This window comes from Cebus imitator, unplaced genomic scaffold, assembly GCF_001604975.1.
Source record: "Cebus imitator isolate Cc_AM_T3 unplaced genomic scaffold, Cebus_imitator-1.0 Scaffold711, whole genome shotgun sequence".
Lineage (NCBI taxonomy): Eukaryota > Metazoa > Chordata > Mammalia > Primates > Cebidae > Cebus > Cebus imitator.
In genome coordinates, this window is record NW_016108026.1 from 2,681 (window position 1) to 18,652 (window position 15,972).

Below are 15,972 nucleotides of genomic sequence, written 5' to 3' on the forward strand. Positions count from 1 at the left end.
TGTCCGCACGGTGGGGAAGCCCAGGTCAAGCAGTAGCAGGTCTCAGGGAGAAGGGAACCCCAAGTGGCTCAGGTGTCTCAAACCCCAGCCTCCAGTTTGGCAGGGGCAGGGGTCCTGTGTCCTGGATCTTGCCCAGCTCTAAAGCTAGTAAGCCCCAGGGAGGCCACCCCCGCCAGCTGACGTGGGCGTCAAGACAGATGATGGCAAAAGGACTTCCATATGCACGAGATCAACTGTTTATTGATTTTGTAACTAAAATACTACACATTTAAAGGAACTCCTCAACTGAAAAGACTCTTGACAATTTTTGGTAAATCTGTAGCACAGAAATGAGGATTTCTGCTGGTAAGTTCTCATGACGGACAGACACACATCCACTTTCCAAGCAAGACATGTGCTCACTGGAAACGGAGTAAATGCATAGCTTGTGATGGCAGCGAGGTTCTCCCCCACCCCTGCCCACCCCATGTGACCACAGTGTAGCTCTGGCCGCAGCACCTGATCCCTGGCGACTCTGGGCAGTCAGAGGAGAGACCTGTGCTGTGGGTAAGACCCAGCTTTTGTTTGTGCACAAGTAATACAATGACTGCAATCGGCAACTGCTGCAGACACGGGCATTTTACAGTGTTCTGCTATAGAACCAAGGACAGAGGCCAGTCAGCAGCCGGCCCTGCAGTCAGCTGCTGACGACTAGCCTCCCTCCAGCAGGCACCATGGCAGAGAGGTCCCAGGCTCACTGAGCCCGGGAGGAGACCAGACGGCCAGCCAGGCCTGTGCCTGAGTGCCACAGACTTCAAGCAGTTGACAAATGAAACTCACTGTTAAAAGCTGTTAAATCTCATTAAAACAGTAGATGAGTGCTTTAGATTCTCTGAATATCAAATAATATATACAGATATACACCGAGACATGACAGTCTAATATAAAGCATCTTTATCTACAGATGCATGTGCTTGAAAAGTTAGTCTTCTGACTTTTTAACTCTGAATCACTGATAAAGTTAATTTGCAAAAAAGTGAAGTTTGAAGCAAGAATAGAGTGGAAATAATTTTTAAATATGGCAATCTGGGGGATCACTAGCTAAGGTTCTATCTAAAGCTTGCACTGACGTGCCCAAAAGCACAAAGAGCGTTCCTAGTAGAAACCAGACCATGACCCGGTCCCACCTCCTGCTACAAGCCCCTGCCTCAAACACCGTCGGCACACGAGGCTGAGCCCACATGGGCGTGGTTGAGTAATGGCATGGGAAGAGCAATCGTTTCCTCAAGACTGCTGTGCATCAGTCTGTGCCATAATTTAAGTAGAAAGGAACAGAAAAGCAGGTATATAAAAAGTATAACTGTACATAGCTTTTAAATTAAAAACCTTAAAATCTTCACTTAGAAAACAGGATGTAAGCTTGTTCATTTAAGTTGCAGGTGATGGGAGTTGTCAGAGAAAGTAATCAGTGTAACCCACCATTGACTCGGAAAGGAGAGACAAAGTCAAGAACAGAGATCCATGATAGGCCGGCGGGCACAGCGGGCAGGGAGGGGTGGCTACTTCTGCTGTCTGCGTCTTCCTGCACTCAGATCCCTCCAGCTGCACTCGGAAAGGTGCCGAGTCCCAGGCAAAATGACCAGTTCGTCTGCCTTCCAGGGACACCATGAAGCTGAGAGCAATGGAACCATCATCTCTTGCAGGAAAAGGAGTGGATGCCCACGTGGCTGGCTGCGGCTTCTGGGCCCACCGCCTCCGTCCCCACGCTGGCCTGTCCCCCGGCTCATCACTGGATGGCCTCCACGTAATTTGCTGGGTAGAGGCCAACTTGCCCGTTGTCCAAGCGTCCCTTGCACCAGCCCTGCTCATCCTCGTCCTCCATCTTGGTCAGCTCGTCCCCTGCAAGACAAAGAGGGAGCGCTTTCTGTGAGAGGGTGTGACACCGACTGTGGGCTAGAGAGCCGCATTCACGAGCTTTGACCCACAGAGGGTGGAGGGCCAGGCATTCTGCTGTGGGCAGGCCGAGGACCTGGTCATTTCTCTACTAAATGCATTTTAAGTTGCCTCGTTGGTCATGGGCCTCTGAGAGATCTAGAGATGACAGTATCACAGAGTGATTTATAGCAAGCAGCTCTCAGCTGCCACAGTGGCTCCCACTGAGACTGCAGCGTGGAGCTCCGCAGGCCTGTGCCTTCTTCACCGCCCTGGCCAGGTGGCAGGAATCGTCCCTCAGTTGTGCCCCTCCCTCACGCTGGGCCTCTTCTGCTGTCCTCCCCTCTGGGGCCCCGGCCACCTCTCCCCCTGCAGGGGTCTCTGAGGTCTCTCTGCCTTTGCTAATCCCTCCCCTCTGTAACTTCCAGGCTGTGAGACAGGTAGGGACCATGTCTGACAATCATACCTGTCATTCTGTCCCCAGCACCTGGCTGAGGACTGTGCAAGGTGCCATCTGTCAACCCCTCCTGACAGCCCAAGCCAGGAGTCCCTGGCACTGTTCTGGAATCTCCCTGTGGCTCTATGTGTTGGTGTGGTTCCATTTTTCTTATGCTCGTTCCAACCTGAAGGACCCCCTACTTCTGGCCAGGCCTTGGGTAGAGGAGGAACTGAAGGAGCCCGGTCTCAAGGAGGCAAACCAGGGCAGTGAGGGGAGGTGGCACCAGGGTGGGGCCCCAGGTCTGGCATTTGCCAGGTTAAGGAAGCAGAGCAGCCCAGAACCCAGGAGTGGGCAGGGGCCTGTGTGCTTCTGATAACTCACTGCAGGGAAGGCCAGTGGGGCCTGCTGGCTTGGACCTTGTCAGGAGCAAGCAATTGGGGGAAAAGAGATAGTCTCAGTGCTGTTTTGCCTTTATTGTTAAGTTTGTAGTTTTGTAACTCGGCATTTTTTGGTCCATTTTTCAGAATTAGATGCAGTTTTCCCCCTGGTTTAGCATTTCCCTGGTGCTTTTTATTTTGTATGGCAGCAATACTGGTCAAGATGCCTACAGAGCTAACATCTGGGGCTTCCGGTGCTCCCCGGACTGGGAGACCTAGACCAACTGCCTCCACACCTGGGGACTGTGGCCCTCATCTGCGGACTGGGGGTGCTCTGAGGATTCAGTGTTAAAACACAAAAGAACCCTGGGATGATGGCACTGGCTCAGCCTCCCACTGTCACGCGCTTCCGCCAGCCCAGTGCTCCTGCAGATCTGACCCAGAGGCATCAGGAGAAGATGCGGGGCTACAGGGCAGCAGCCGTGATGAACTACCAGCTCCTCCCACCGCTTCATGCCTCGGCCCTGGCGTTTTTGTCCTGCCTCCCTGGGCTGCTGTGCTCACAGGCCTGGCTCCAGGCTACAGAGGCTAGGATGAGCCCTGCAACTGATGCTACCGCATGGCGGGCAGCTGTGAGAGACGTAAGTCGAGCCACACTGGCTGGGAGCTAATTTTGCATTGTTAAAAAGCAGAATAACAGAGAAAATAGAATGGACAGAAAGCTTTCACATTGTGCAAATGTGAATTGGTGATTAGAACAGTTCATTTCAGTTTGCTTTTGACAATTTACTTGAAGCTGGAGGAAACATTTTAAATCTACAAAATGACTGTCAAACCCAACAGGATTGAAAAGATGTTAGAAATTATAAACAAATCCACAAAGTCGGGAGTAACAACCCCAACCAAAGGTATCAGAAGCTGGATGAAGATGGCTTAAAGGAACATTAAAACAAACAAGCAAACAAAAAACTTCTGAAACTGGGCAGAGGCACCTGATGACCAGCCCTGGGGGTGAGTGTTTGGGGACAGCAGCTGGCACTCTGGGTGCTGAGGCGGCTGAAGGCTGGTGGGAAGCTAGGCCACTGGGCACAGCCTCCAGGCCTGGGCTTCCCTGCTGAGTGGCGGACTGGGGTGGTGGTGGGAAGGCAGCCTTTCCCACAGTGTGGCCTAGGGGCAGGGGCACACTTCAGCCTGTGTGGGCTGACTTCTGGCCCAGCCTCCCTCTCGGAGTGGAATATGTTGCTTCTGGAGGAGCTTCAAAAAGAGGGCCAGATAGAGGGAAGAAATCTGGGTTGCTGTGAGTCTGCTTTGGCCTTAGGGCATTCCAGCTTCCTTAAGTGCTAAAACAGCAGTTTTCTTTTTTTTCAGGCAGAGTCTCACTCCATCACCCAGGCTGGAGTGCAGTGGCATGATCTCGGCTCACTGCAGCCCCCACCTCCCAGGTTCAAGTGATTCTCTTGTCTCAGCCTCCTGAGAAGCTGTGTTTACAGGCGTGCACCACCACCCCTGACGAGTGTGTGTGTGTGTGTGTGTGTGTGTGCGCGCGTGTGTGTGTTTAATACAGACAGAGGTTCACCATGTTGGTCAGGCTGGACTCGAACTTCTGATCTCATGATCCGCCCACCTCACCCTCCCAAAGTCCTGAGATTACAGGCATGAGCCACCACGTCTGGTCTAATTTTTTCTATTTTTTGTAGAGACAGGTTTCACCATGTTGCCCAGGCTGATCTCAAACTCCTGGGCTCAAGCAATCCTTCCGCCACCACCTCCCAAAGCTCTGGGACTATAGGCATGAGCCACCACACCCAGCCAATTGGCTACTTTTGGAAATGAAGCCAGGGCACTGGGGAAGGGCCTGCAGTGACTCACAAGTGAAACTAGCAAGAACTTTTTCAGACTTAGGAAACAAAAAGGACCCCGCAACCTGCAGGTTGGAGCCCTCCTCCCTGGGACGCTGGGGGAGCCCACTTACCAGCCTTGAAGCTCAGCTCATCATGCTCCTGCCCCTCGTAGTCATACAGGGCCCGGACTCGCACTTCCGTCCCCGAGGTGGTGTCCTCGTCGAATGGATTCGAGTCCCCGTTGGCATCCGTGGAGGAGAAGGGGTTGTTCGACTCATCGTCTGACCAGTCGGTGGGATAGCTCTGGGTCTTCTCGTAGCTGCTCACACTGCAAGAAAGGGGTGGCCACAGGGCCCTCAGCACCGGGCCGGCAGAGGGCGTGAGGCCCCTGCCCCTGCAAGGGGAGGGCACTGGAGCCTTGGGGTTCAGGGCTGAGGGCTCCTTCCGAAGGAGCACAGCTCTCTGGCGTGACAGCACAGGGGAGCCAGCCCTAGTGAGAATCCGTGCCATCCACACTCATCCTGAGCCACCAACAGGCTTTCTAGCAGCAGGCGGCTGGAGATGCCTACAGCAGAGCCCCGCAGAGGCCCACCTGGAGCCTTGCTCTCTAGTCCCCAGCACAGACTGCGTGCTTGTCTGTTTTCCTGTGGTGGTGCTGCTGGGGCCTTGAGGGGTTAACAGAGAAAAAGCAATGGAAGATTGTTAGCTGTGCCCTCCCTGAGGAATGGGGGCACCAGAGAGCCTGTGCACCAGCAGGTGGTGGACCAGGGTGCAGCACGCCAGGGGCCCACTTCCTGCAGGGCTTCGTGCATTGCCGAGTGCTGAGGGGCGAGACCCCCGGACAGAGAGAGAAAGAGAGAGAGGGAGCAAGACAGAGCGAGCGAAGTGCGACCAGAGGAAGCGTTTGTTCACCAACTTTTTGGCCTTAGTGTCCTCCTTCTCACTGACGGTGCTGCCCGTGTCGTCCTCATCCTCGAAGGGGTTGTAGCTGGACTGTGACTGCGCAGACTGGGCGGGGTTGCTCGGGACATTAAGGGTGCTATGGAGAGAGAGAGCTTTCAGGGGATCCCAGCTCCGCAGGGGCCAGTGAGGGTCCTGGCAACTCCCAGCTGCAGGATGTCATGGGACAAATCGGCTCCTCCTGTGACTGGAGGGGACCATGGTGTTTCAACAGAAAGGTTACTGTAGTAGAATGTGGACGATACTTCAGCTGTGAAACACAGTCCAGGCGCCTAGGAGAGCACTCCATTTCCCTTTTCCTTCCTTGCATCTGGAGACAGTCCAGAGTAGGGGCACTGGGGTGGCAGCTGACAGACCACAGTTAGAGCAAAAGTGGTTTCCAGGTTCGGGGCTTCTCCCCTGTCCTGGCTCCTACCACTGTGAGATGGCAGGTCAAAGAGCCCCTCAGGGTCTCCTCTGAGAGTGACAGTCTGGGAGGGGCCGGCTCCCATGGACAAGAGGGCAGGGGCTCTGAGCTCTTCGGACTCCTCCTACTACTAAGAGGGGTTCAAGGCTCGCTCTTTTGCTCTTTGGGGCTGGAACTCCCAAAATCAGGGCCAGAGCCTGCCGCACAGCCCTTTCTAGGCAGGAAGAAGGATTCCTTTGGTACTCCAGAGGGAAAATCCATTCGTGCAACTGCCTACTGTGTGCCAGGCCTAGTGCGGGAACCAGAGGGATCTGGGCCTGGGGGCTGGAAGCCGGGAGCTGAGTTACGCACTAGGAAGACCACAGGAAGACCACAGGAAGATCACAGGAAGACCGTCAAGCAATCGGACCAAGGGCACTTGCACCCCACCAAGTAACTGATCCTACATGGGCAGCAGCACCTTCTACTTCCACAGACCAGGGCCTCAGGGTGCAGGCCTCCAAAGCACTGGATGGAGGGCTCGGCCCGAGCACCCACCACCCAAGAACCAAGGAAGGGGGGTGAGGACACACCTCCAATGCCACTAGAGTGGCCAGAAACTGCCTCATCCACTTCAGCCTGGCAAGGGACTCTAGACCTAAGCCTGCTGGTGGCCAATATCCAGGCCACATGTCTGAGATCACCGGCCCTCCTCCCACCTTGGCACCTTTCTCTAGCAGACTGTCATGAGAGGGGACCAGTGGGGGCAGGTGAATGTGCAGCAGCTCTGACCAGCCCAGAGCCACCAGGGTCTCCTCCGAGGCAGTGTCTCTTCCCTCCCATTCTCATCCCCAGGCACACAGGTGCCGGCCTGATCCCTGGGACAGGCACTTACTGACAAGCCCACCTGCCCAGACGGTGTGCACAGCAATGGAATGACGACAGCCAAACCTGTTGGGGATCCTGGGCGAGGGCTTCCGTGCCTGGGGCTGCAGGAAGGCCGTGGGAACCTAGGCTCAGCCTTCTTAGGAAGCCCCAATATGAAATGATATTACTGAGTGTGACATGGAGGTCTCTGGGCAGGTCCTGTAGGAAGTCCTCCTCTAGCCCACACCTTCCAGAAGGTTCTAACAACCACAGTGCCACCCTTATAGCTCTCATTTTCAGCCAATGACTAAGTCAGAAATAAACAGTGCTCCCAATGAAGAGGTAATTTGGAAAGGAGACACCTGGCAGTCCTCTCCTGTCCCTCCCTTAACTGGCACCTGCACACAATATGGAGTGAGCATGAACCTTGGCAGGACCTCAGCTGCCCAAGGGACCCAGGGATGGCACCTCAACCAGTGTCTGGGCAGGGCGGTGCCATCCCTGGGGACACAAATGCCAACCCTGTCATCAGCTCCTCCCCCCTCAGGTCTGAAGCTTGGGGCCAAGCCTCCCTCTCTGGATCCGTCAGCAGCTCTGGCACCAGGCAGGAAGATGACCCTCCCAGAGATGCCACTGGGTCACGGCCCACAGAGCGCAGAAGCCCAGGAACCTCCCAGGTGTCCAGGCTGGGGCTGTCCTGGACCATGCAGATTGCCCAGGGGGCCCTTCCCTTGGGGCAGCCTCCTTTGGATGGAGGTGGCGCCTGCTCACCTGCTGGGCTTATTCGGCAGAGACTGGTCGCCTGTTTGGTTGATGCCCGTCAGGGTGACGCCGTCAGTGGCCTTCTTCTTCTCTCTCCGGGTGAGGGTTCGATTCAGGTCTGCAGACCACTCCTGGGCAACAGGTGTCGAGGGAGAGAAACTAGAGGTTCACTTGCTGGAAGCCATGTCCACAGTTCCCACCCAGTGAGCCTGCAGTGGGCTCTGTGTGTGTCATGTGTAGACTCAGGGCCCTGCTCTCCCTGGTTTCCCAGATGACCTCAGGCTGCCACGTCCCACCTATGAACCCAAACGACCTGAGCCCCTTCTTCACTGTTCAAAGCAGGGGCTCATCAGAGGGCCTGGAGGCTTGCACCTCTACAACCACCCCAACAGGCCATGCCGCCTGCCTCCCAGAGGAGTACTGTCCAGCAGGGGTGGCAAGGACTGGGCTTGACACTCGATGTCCTATCTCCCAGTCTGGGGCCTCCCGATCCTGACCCTGCCCACCATGGTTCTCAGCTCCAGGCCCCTCAGGCCAGCATGGGCCCCTGTGGCCTCCCAAGGTGTCTGCTGAGCCTCCCAAAGTAGACAGGAGCCAGCCTCTGAGGCACTTGTCCTGAAGTGCTAAAGATCCTGCATGTGAGTGCCCTAAACAGTCCCTTGGGCCACAGGGTTGAGATAACTGGCTCTTGAGACCTGAGCAAGCCTGACATGCAGAAAAATGGGTCCTGAATTGCAAATAAAACCAGGGCTACCACCTAATCGAAGGGGCAGGCAAGCGGGCTCTCAGTCTCTGAGGAGCAGGGCCCTCGCTGTGTTTCGCTGCCCTCGGACTTTTCCTCTGTGATGTGAACAGCATGCTGGGGCTAACTAAGCAGAGCAGAGCACGCTCCTCCCCGAAGCCTCACGAGTTCCTGGGCAGTGAACAGGCCTCACCAACTGCACTGCAAATGGACTAGGGCAAAACCAAGAAAGGGGGCTGTGTCTTGATTCTCTGGAAGACTGTGCGCATGCCCGTGTGTGTCTGAGTGCATGCCCGCAGGTTTAACGAGTTCTCCTTCCCTCCAATCTCCACCAGTTACCAGACAACTTTGATTAAAACTTGGTATGGCTGAGTCCACAGTTCTGCTCGCACGTGTTTACAGAACTTCTAGGCTGGAAGCCAATGCAGAAGCATCCTGTCTAACCTGTCCATCTGTCAGACGAGCAAACTGAGGCCTAGAAAGGCAATGTGACTTGCCCACACAGAGTGGGTGGAGACCTGGGCCCTTGACCCCAAATCTGGGCCACTTTTTTGTCTATTTTCTGAGTAAAATAGGTTGACAGAGAACTGAATGGGAAACTCAAAGTTCTCCCCAGTGACCTCTGAGTATAAATCCAGCCTGATCCTGATTGGGTGGCTTCCAAAGGCCAATGGGATCAACATCAAGCAGACGCTGAAAGGAAGGCCCGGCTCTCAACCACCCTGACAGCAGCACAGCCTCAGACGAACTGCTACGAGCCTAGCTGGGGCAGCACCACACACACCCACACGGCATGCAGACACCCTGCAAGGCGTATGGCACTCTATGAATTAGCCAAACACAGACACTTACTTCATCCTTGTGGCATGAAAAATAAAAACAAATCAGTGCATTAGAGAAAGTCAGGCATGGTCCCCTAACAGCTGCAAACCTGCGTACAAGGAACACACAGGGGCTGGTTCCCAGCCCACAGACCCACAGAGAAAGGCACCCCTAGGCTCTGGCTGGAATATCCTCCCCAGGAGACAGACTGTCAAATAGTCCTCCCCACTGTTCCCCTCTCTAGGTATTGATGGGCCCCTTGAAGGCACTCAAGCAAGTTTCACAGGTGATTTCCTGTGCCACTCCAGGCAGTAATATTCACTGTGCCTGAAGCCCCAGCTGTGCACAAAACATATCAGCCGAACCTTCCTGGTATGTGGCTCCAGAGGAGAGGCAGGGCTTTGTGCTGTCCCCTCTAGGGTCACTTCCACCTGGGAAGGCTCTGGCCCTCCACGCTCTCTCAGTGCTTCTGTGGTAGTGGCACAGCTGCTCTGCAGCCTCCTACTGGGAGCAAGTCCTGAGGCTGCGCAGGGGAGTGCTTGGCGGCAACGCCTACACAGTCATTTGGAGAAACCTTCCCGTTAAGGGCCACAAAAGAAGTGTAGAAGTGGGGACTGACAAAACTGCAGGCTACGAGGCACCCAGGAGGCTTCTGAGTGGTAGGCCTGAGCCAACAGCCCTGCATAGACAAGGTCACCGTGTTCCCCAACAGCCCTGACAGGAGATGGGTGCTCTTGTCATTCCCATTGCACACGTGGGAAAACTGAGTCACAAAAAGGGTGAATCGTTTGCTCAGCTTCCCACAGGTTGTCAGAGGTGAGGCAGAATCTGAATGCAGCCCAGGCTCTGGCCGCTGCTGAGTCAGGGAAGCCATGAGGCCCACGCCCATGGCAGAGGTAGTCGCCCTCAGCATCCCCGCTGGGGCAGCTGACGCCGCATGCTTCCTCATCACATAGGAACAGGGGCGGCAGGACCATCGGCCACTGCCTTCTATCCTACCGTCAGGGTGCCAGGTGGGGCCTGGTGACCCAATCCTAGGGCTGGGTGAGTCCTGAGATCCCCAGGCCCTTGCATTTCGAATGTAAACATAGCTAAAGGCTCAGACCCACAAGATGGGAAAAGAAGAATGTTCATTTTTAATTTCACCAAATTTACTGCCTGGAGTAGGGAAAAGTCCTTTGTTCAAAGGGTAAGGAGGGCTGCCCACTAAGACTGCCTCCCTTCCCCTACCCCACTGTGAGGGGGGCACTATGGCTGCTCCCTTCCCGGCAATCCCATAGGGTGGGGCAGGGACCTGAGATCCTGTGTGTCCCATGGCTCCTGGGACTGACTAGGAAGGAAGAAAATGCCAGTGGCCAAGTGACAGCCAAACATTCCCAACTAGAGGACATAACTGCGACTTCACGAGAAGTTCAGAAGGCCTTCGGTAATACCTGCGGCCCCCCCAGGACTCTAAACCAGAACTTGGGCTGTACTAGGCTATGGTCTGTACTAAGCTTGGTCTATACTTAGCTATGCCTAAGGCTGCCTGAAGGCCAGGCCCGGTGGCTCATGCCCGTAATCCCAGCACTTTGGGAGGCCAAGGTGGGCAGATCACCTGAGGTCAGGAGTTTGAGACCATCCTGACCAATATGATGAAAGCCCAACTCTTAAAAAAAAAAAAAAAAAAGGGCTGCCTGATAAACAGGGCAAACACCAACATAGGGTCTGGAATGAGAAAGACATCACCTACCAACTCTGTGGGCCCAGGTCCCCTCCCAGGCCGATGAGGTCACAGGCACACCCTCCACTTACCTCAAACTGTGGCCAGTTCATGGCCATGCCCGGCCCGTGATTGGCTCGGAACCACCTCAGGTCCTCCACCGCATCAGCTGCTCTGATGCTCTGCTCCAAGTCACGGTAAATGGTTTTGTAGCTAAATCAGAGAGAGAAACATGGCTCTTTTGGAAGGCAGGGACCAGCTACCATTTGTCCCAGCCACAGCAGGTCCCATGGTCTCTGCCTCTAAACTAGAGTTGGTTTCACAGACAGATCTAGAACATCCCTCCCTTGGCTCAGATGGAAGATCACAGGCTGACATGTGCACAGAAGGGATCTGACGAATGAGCTTTAAATCAAACCGGCAAACCGGTGGTGACAAATGACCACATGTGGCGACCTAGACCACATTGGAGAGGCCTAGGTGCTTCTGAACTTCTGCATCACATACGCAAAAGGCACCAGCAGGTGGGTTGCATGGGCCACCACTCTGTGTGGTCCTATTTAATCAGGCCCGGAGTTGAGGAAGAGAAAACTGGATGGCGTTAGAAAGCGCCCCTCATTCCTCATCCCTCATCTCCATCAGAAAAGCTTTACACTCAGACATGCAAATGCAGAATGTGAAGATGAGCTGGTGCTGAAGAACACATCCACACCAAGACGGGGTGAGGGCCGCCTTCTGCCTGGCAGCCATCACCAGCTCACTTCCTAGGAAGCTGCCCTGCAGGGGAGGAGTATGGATCACTGCTGGACCTGCTATTTTCACTTATAATTTTTGTGGCTGTTGAGTCCTGTGCTTTCTCTGGGCCTCGGTTTCCTCCTCTGCTGAGTGGGCATGATCCCCTCCATCGAGGGCCAAGTTGTGTCTTTCACAGGAGACAGACTGGAGTTCAAACTCCAGAGCCTCAGAATGTGGCATTATTTGAAAATAAGGTCTTTATAGAGGTAATCAAGGTAAAATGAGGTCACTAGCAGGGGCCCTTATCCATACGACTGGTGCCGGTATTAAAAGGGGGAAATCCAGACACAGAGACAGACAACCATCTGCATAATGGGAGTCACTCCACACGCAGAAGAACCCGACACAGCCCCGCCCCACCCCGCTCCTGCCAGCTGGGGCGAGTCATTTCATCTCGTCCAGCCGAAGTTTCCTCATCAATAAGATGGGGTCAGTGCCACCCACTTTACAAGACTGTCATAAAAATGGAATGGTGGCAGAGTAGCAGCTGTGCGATAACTATTGCTGTTGATGATTTTTATACAGAAGGAGATAAAGGGAAAGTGTTTCCTATTACAGCAAGCCATGACCTGCAATGTGTCCCTACACGGTTCTGCTAGATGGATGCCAGTAGTCCACACCCTCGAGTTAGCTGCAGCCTCTGCCCTGGTGAAGGCATCTCAGACCAAAGATGAGGGAAGCACAGAAGAAACAGCGCAGCTTCCATGTCACAATTCAGAACTGAGTCTCAGGGGGTATGTGCTGTCCTGGGGGCTGAAAGCCACTCAGCAGTCAGCTGATCGCAAAGGGCCTCAAAGAAAGACTATCCCAGGCACAACCAGCCCAGACAGCCAGACTCACCCGTGGGTTGTAGAGATGTCAGCTGCACTGGTCCTAGCTGTGGTCCCAAAACAGGCAGCCTCCCTTCCTGCCCAGACCTGTACTTGGAGCTGGCAGAGTGGGCCTAGCCTTATCTACTCAGCAACTGGCTGGGTCAGCCGGCCTTCCACCGGTCCAGCCGGCCATGCCTGCAGCTGCAGAAATGCTCAGCACAAGGGCCCTCCATGGCATCCAGCAGGAGGCCATGAGGGCGGTGAGGAGGCCTCCTGATGAATGCACCACCCCAAACCTGGGAGCAGCATCTGAGTTTGCTTCAAAAGCACTTTCCGTTGACTTCAATGATGTGTATTTTTTGGCTCAAAGGAAACTTACCCAGCCACATTGGACAGGTCTAGGTGCTTCTGAACCTCCAGCAGAACCTCCCGGAAGAAGCGCAGGCGCTTCTCCTCAAACTGCTGGCACTGCTCAAACACCTGCTCCATGTTCTCCATGTACTGGGGTGTGCCCTGGTCGAGCTCCTTCAGGGACTTCTCGTACTTCTCTTTGGTCTAAAGGAAAATCCAGGCACAAGACAAAGGTTCATTTTCATTCGGCCCTTGGCTCACCCCACCCCTGGAGTCTCCCCAGACTTCAAATGCAAAGAAAAAGCAGGAGCTCAGGACTATGAGAGACTTCAAGTTCAAGTCCCAGTCCCTCCACTCTTGCAAGGTCAATCACACTCCTGCCATCTGCCCTGCCTCTCAGCAGGAGCAAGGCCCAGACAGGTAGATCCCAGTGAAGAGCAGTCTTCCCAGAGCGCAATGTGTGTGGTCTTGGGCATGCCACATGCCCATGTCCTCTCCTCCCTGCAGGGAAGGGCTGTGCCTGGCTACCCACAAGCCTCAGATCTGGCCTACAGCAAGGGTGGGGCTGGGGCTGAATCTTGCAGCTCTCTCTCATTTTGGGGCCTCACTGTCCATTGTTAGAAGAAGAGGACATGCTCTCCTTCACAGTGTTCTGTTACGTAAATGATGGGCTGCAGGAAGAAAGCATTCAAAAAAAGTCCCCTTCCCTTGTCCTTCAGCCTACTCCGTCCCTGACACACCTGCTCCCTCCCAGACTGCCCCAAGAAAGGGTTTTGCAAGGCAGGAAATGTTAAAAGCAGGTGTGGCCTATCTCAAGAGTATCCAGGGACAGCTGGAAAATGTGTGAAATTCCTAAGTTGTGGCTAAAGTGGGCACATTCATCTGGTGGGGTGTGCCTTGAGGTCAATGAACTCACACCGGCACACAGTTCCAGGTGGTTTTGTTAGTTAGTGGGATCATAGTCGTGGTGGCCCCCTGGGGTGGGTAAGGGACAGCAGGGCTGACACCACGTATTTACTGCAATTCTTTCCACTACAGGGATAGTCACAGGCTCCACTTGGGTCTAAGCTTTGCTGTCTTTAACATGTGTGGGGCCTTCTGAGGAAGGATGGAGCACTCCCTGAGCCACTGCAGGCCTATGAGGCACGTTCTCTGCCCACAGCTGGGACTGAGTCTGCCCTGCCCATGTGACTCCCGCGCTCCCCTCCCAGGTGCCATCCTCTGACTCATGTGTCTCAGTCCTTGGGAGACTCCGCTTCAGGCTCCAAAGCAACCACTCTTCTTGAAGCCATCCCCAGCCTCCTGAGACCAGGATCCTGACTAGGGCCCTGACTCCTGCCCCTTTCTCCTCTCCTGATATCTGGGTCCTTGCTCTGCTTCTGAGCCTCCTGAGATGGCTGGGCTTGGGTCCTCTGTGCCTACAGGAAAAGGCTACCCCGTCAGGACTGGGGCATGCCCAGCAGAAAGAGCTCCACAGCACTGTGGCTATTCCCCTATTCCCCACCACCATGCCACTGTCCCTGTCCGTGCCCACTACCTGGCAGCCCTGCATGGGAGCCTAGCTCAGCAGCCTGAGACTCACAGCTGTAGGTTCAGCGCCCAGCATCCATCTGGAGGACACCGCTGACGGGACACAGGGCAGTCCCCTCTCAGGAGCCTTCACGACACAGCATCCTCCCGGGAGCTCTCAGGGTACTCCGTGGCAACAAGATGCTCCAACTCTGGGCTGCCCCTGCCCTCAGCCTGTGCCGACCCTGTTGGCCCCAGGTCCTGCCCCCAGCACAGGCAAGGTACTGAGCAGGGTTGTGACTGCTCAGGAAATCCGCTTGCAGGGCATATAAAGTTCTCAACAAGCACCCATGGAGTAAAACCAGATGCGGCCTTCACCCTTAGGTGGACTGTAATATTTTAGCACTAAATGCAAAAAGTTATTTTCTCATGGATGCTACAAGATGCAGATGATGGCTGCTAAGAAACACGAAAGTACATGTGTAACCAGTCAGCAGTGGTATGTATGTCTATGTGTGTATGTATGCATGCATCTACCTACCTACCTATTTAGAGATGGGGTCGCACTTTGTCGCCGAGGCTGGAGTGCAGTGGTGTGACCATAGCCACAGCACCTTGAACTCCTGGGCTCAAGCAATCCTCCCACCTCAGCCTCTGAAATAGCTGGGACTACAGGCACATGCCACCACACCCAGCTAAATGTTTAAAATTTTGTAGAGATGAAGTCTCACTATGTTGTCCAGGCTGTATGCCGATTTTTGGAAAGCACGTCAAGAAGGGTGGTAGGGAGGGACTGCCCTCCTCTCCAGAGCTCTAGGCCCACAAGGCCCTCTCACATCCTGCAGTCACTAGTCAGACCACAGAGGCAGGCAGGGCCCCAGGAGGGAACCCACAACAAAGTGTCCCATTCATCCTGCTAGACGCTTATGTCCAACCTCGCGCCCTGGGCCTGTTCTGCAGAAGCCTGAGTTGATGTCCTGGGTGGCTGTCAAACACAAAAAGCCTCTCTTCCTCTCCATCTCCACTTCCCTCTCTCCGACAGGCACACCCCGCCCAACATGGAGAAGCCCTATCTTTCCTTCAGGTACCTTTCTGGACACCTGATTCCCAAGGATTCCGGCAAAGGCTCGAGAGTTCCCCGGACCTTGTGCTTCTTGAGCCCAGGTGCATTCCACTCAGTAGATAGTTCCAGGCTCCTCACCTGATCCTACCCTGGAGGCACCTGGGCTGCTTCAAAAGCCTAGATTCCTGGCTCCAGCAATGGGGGTGAGGGGGGTTTCCCAGAGGATTCTGACACTTGGTCTGAGTGATGAACTCTCATGTAGATGACGTGTTCCCCTTGCTATGCTGACAGCATAGCAGTGAGGAACAGTGGAGAAAGGGCATATGGACAGGCTTCAGGTCGGAAGTCCCTGCTCTCACCTGCTGGGTGGCAAGTGATTTAACCTCTCTGATCTTGGTTTCCTCATTCATAAAACAGAGATGGCGCCCCCTAACTGACAAGGGCAGAGTGAGGCTCATTTGAGGCCTGGAAAGGTTGGTGGGTAGTGAAAGCAGCTTAGGGCTCCTGCCTCCCCTCTGGCCCACGTCTTGGTCCTGGAGTGCAGCCTCTCTCTACATCATTCCATCTCTCTCTGCAAATCCCAGCTGGGAATCTCTTCTCCAAACACCGAGGCAGGGCAGGCCCTTGGTAAGAC

The 15,972-nt window shown here is 54.7% G+C and overlaps 1 protein-coding gene across 7 annotated transcripts in view; it reads right to left on the bottom strand.

Annotated features, from left to right (window-relative positions):
• Positions 1 to 213: 213 nt before the first annotated feature.
• Positions 214 to 15,972, bottom strand: part of PACSIN2 (protein kinase C and casein kinase substrate in neurons 2) — a 129,987-nt gene continuing 114,228 nt past the window's right edge. For 2 of the 7 annotated variants that reach the window (XM_017518879.2, XM_037735038.1), the window contains exons 6-12: positions 12,795 to 12,970; positions 10,901 to 11,021; positions 9,137 to 9,142; positions 7,552 to 7,673; positions 5,485 to 5,607; positions 4,700 to 4,896; positions 692 to 1,878 (exon numbers count right to left, since the gene is read on the bottom strand). In XM_017518879.2, the coding sequence (XP_017374368.1) occupies positions 1,766 to 1,878; positions 4,700 to 4,896; positions 5,485 to 5,607; positions 7,552 to 7,673; positions 9,137 to 9,142; positions 10,901 to 11,021; positions 12,795 to 12,970 (858 nt within the window). In that variant the 3' untranslated portion in view covers positions 692 to 1,765. Of the gene's footprint in view, positions 1,879 to 4,699; positions 4,897 to 5,484; positions 5,608 to 7,551; positions 7,674 to 9,136; positions 9,143 to 10,900; positions 11,022 to 12,794; positions 12,971 to 15,972 lie in introns of all 7 variants that reach the window. The other 5 variants (XM_017518877.2, XM_037735039.1, XM_017518875.2 and 2 more) reach the window with 4 other exon arrangements.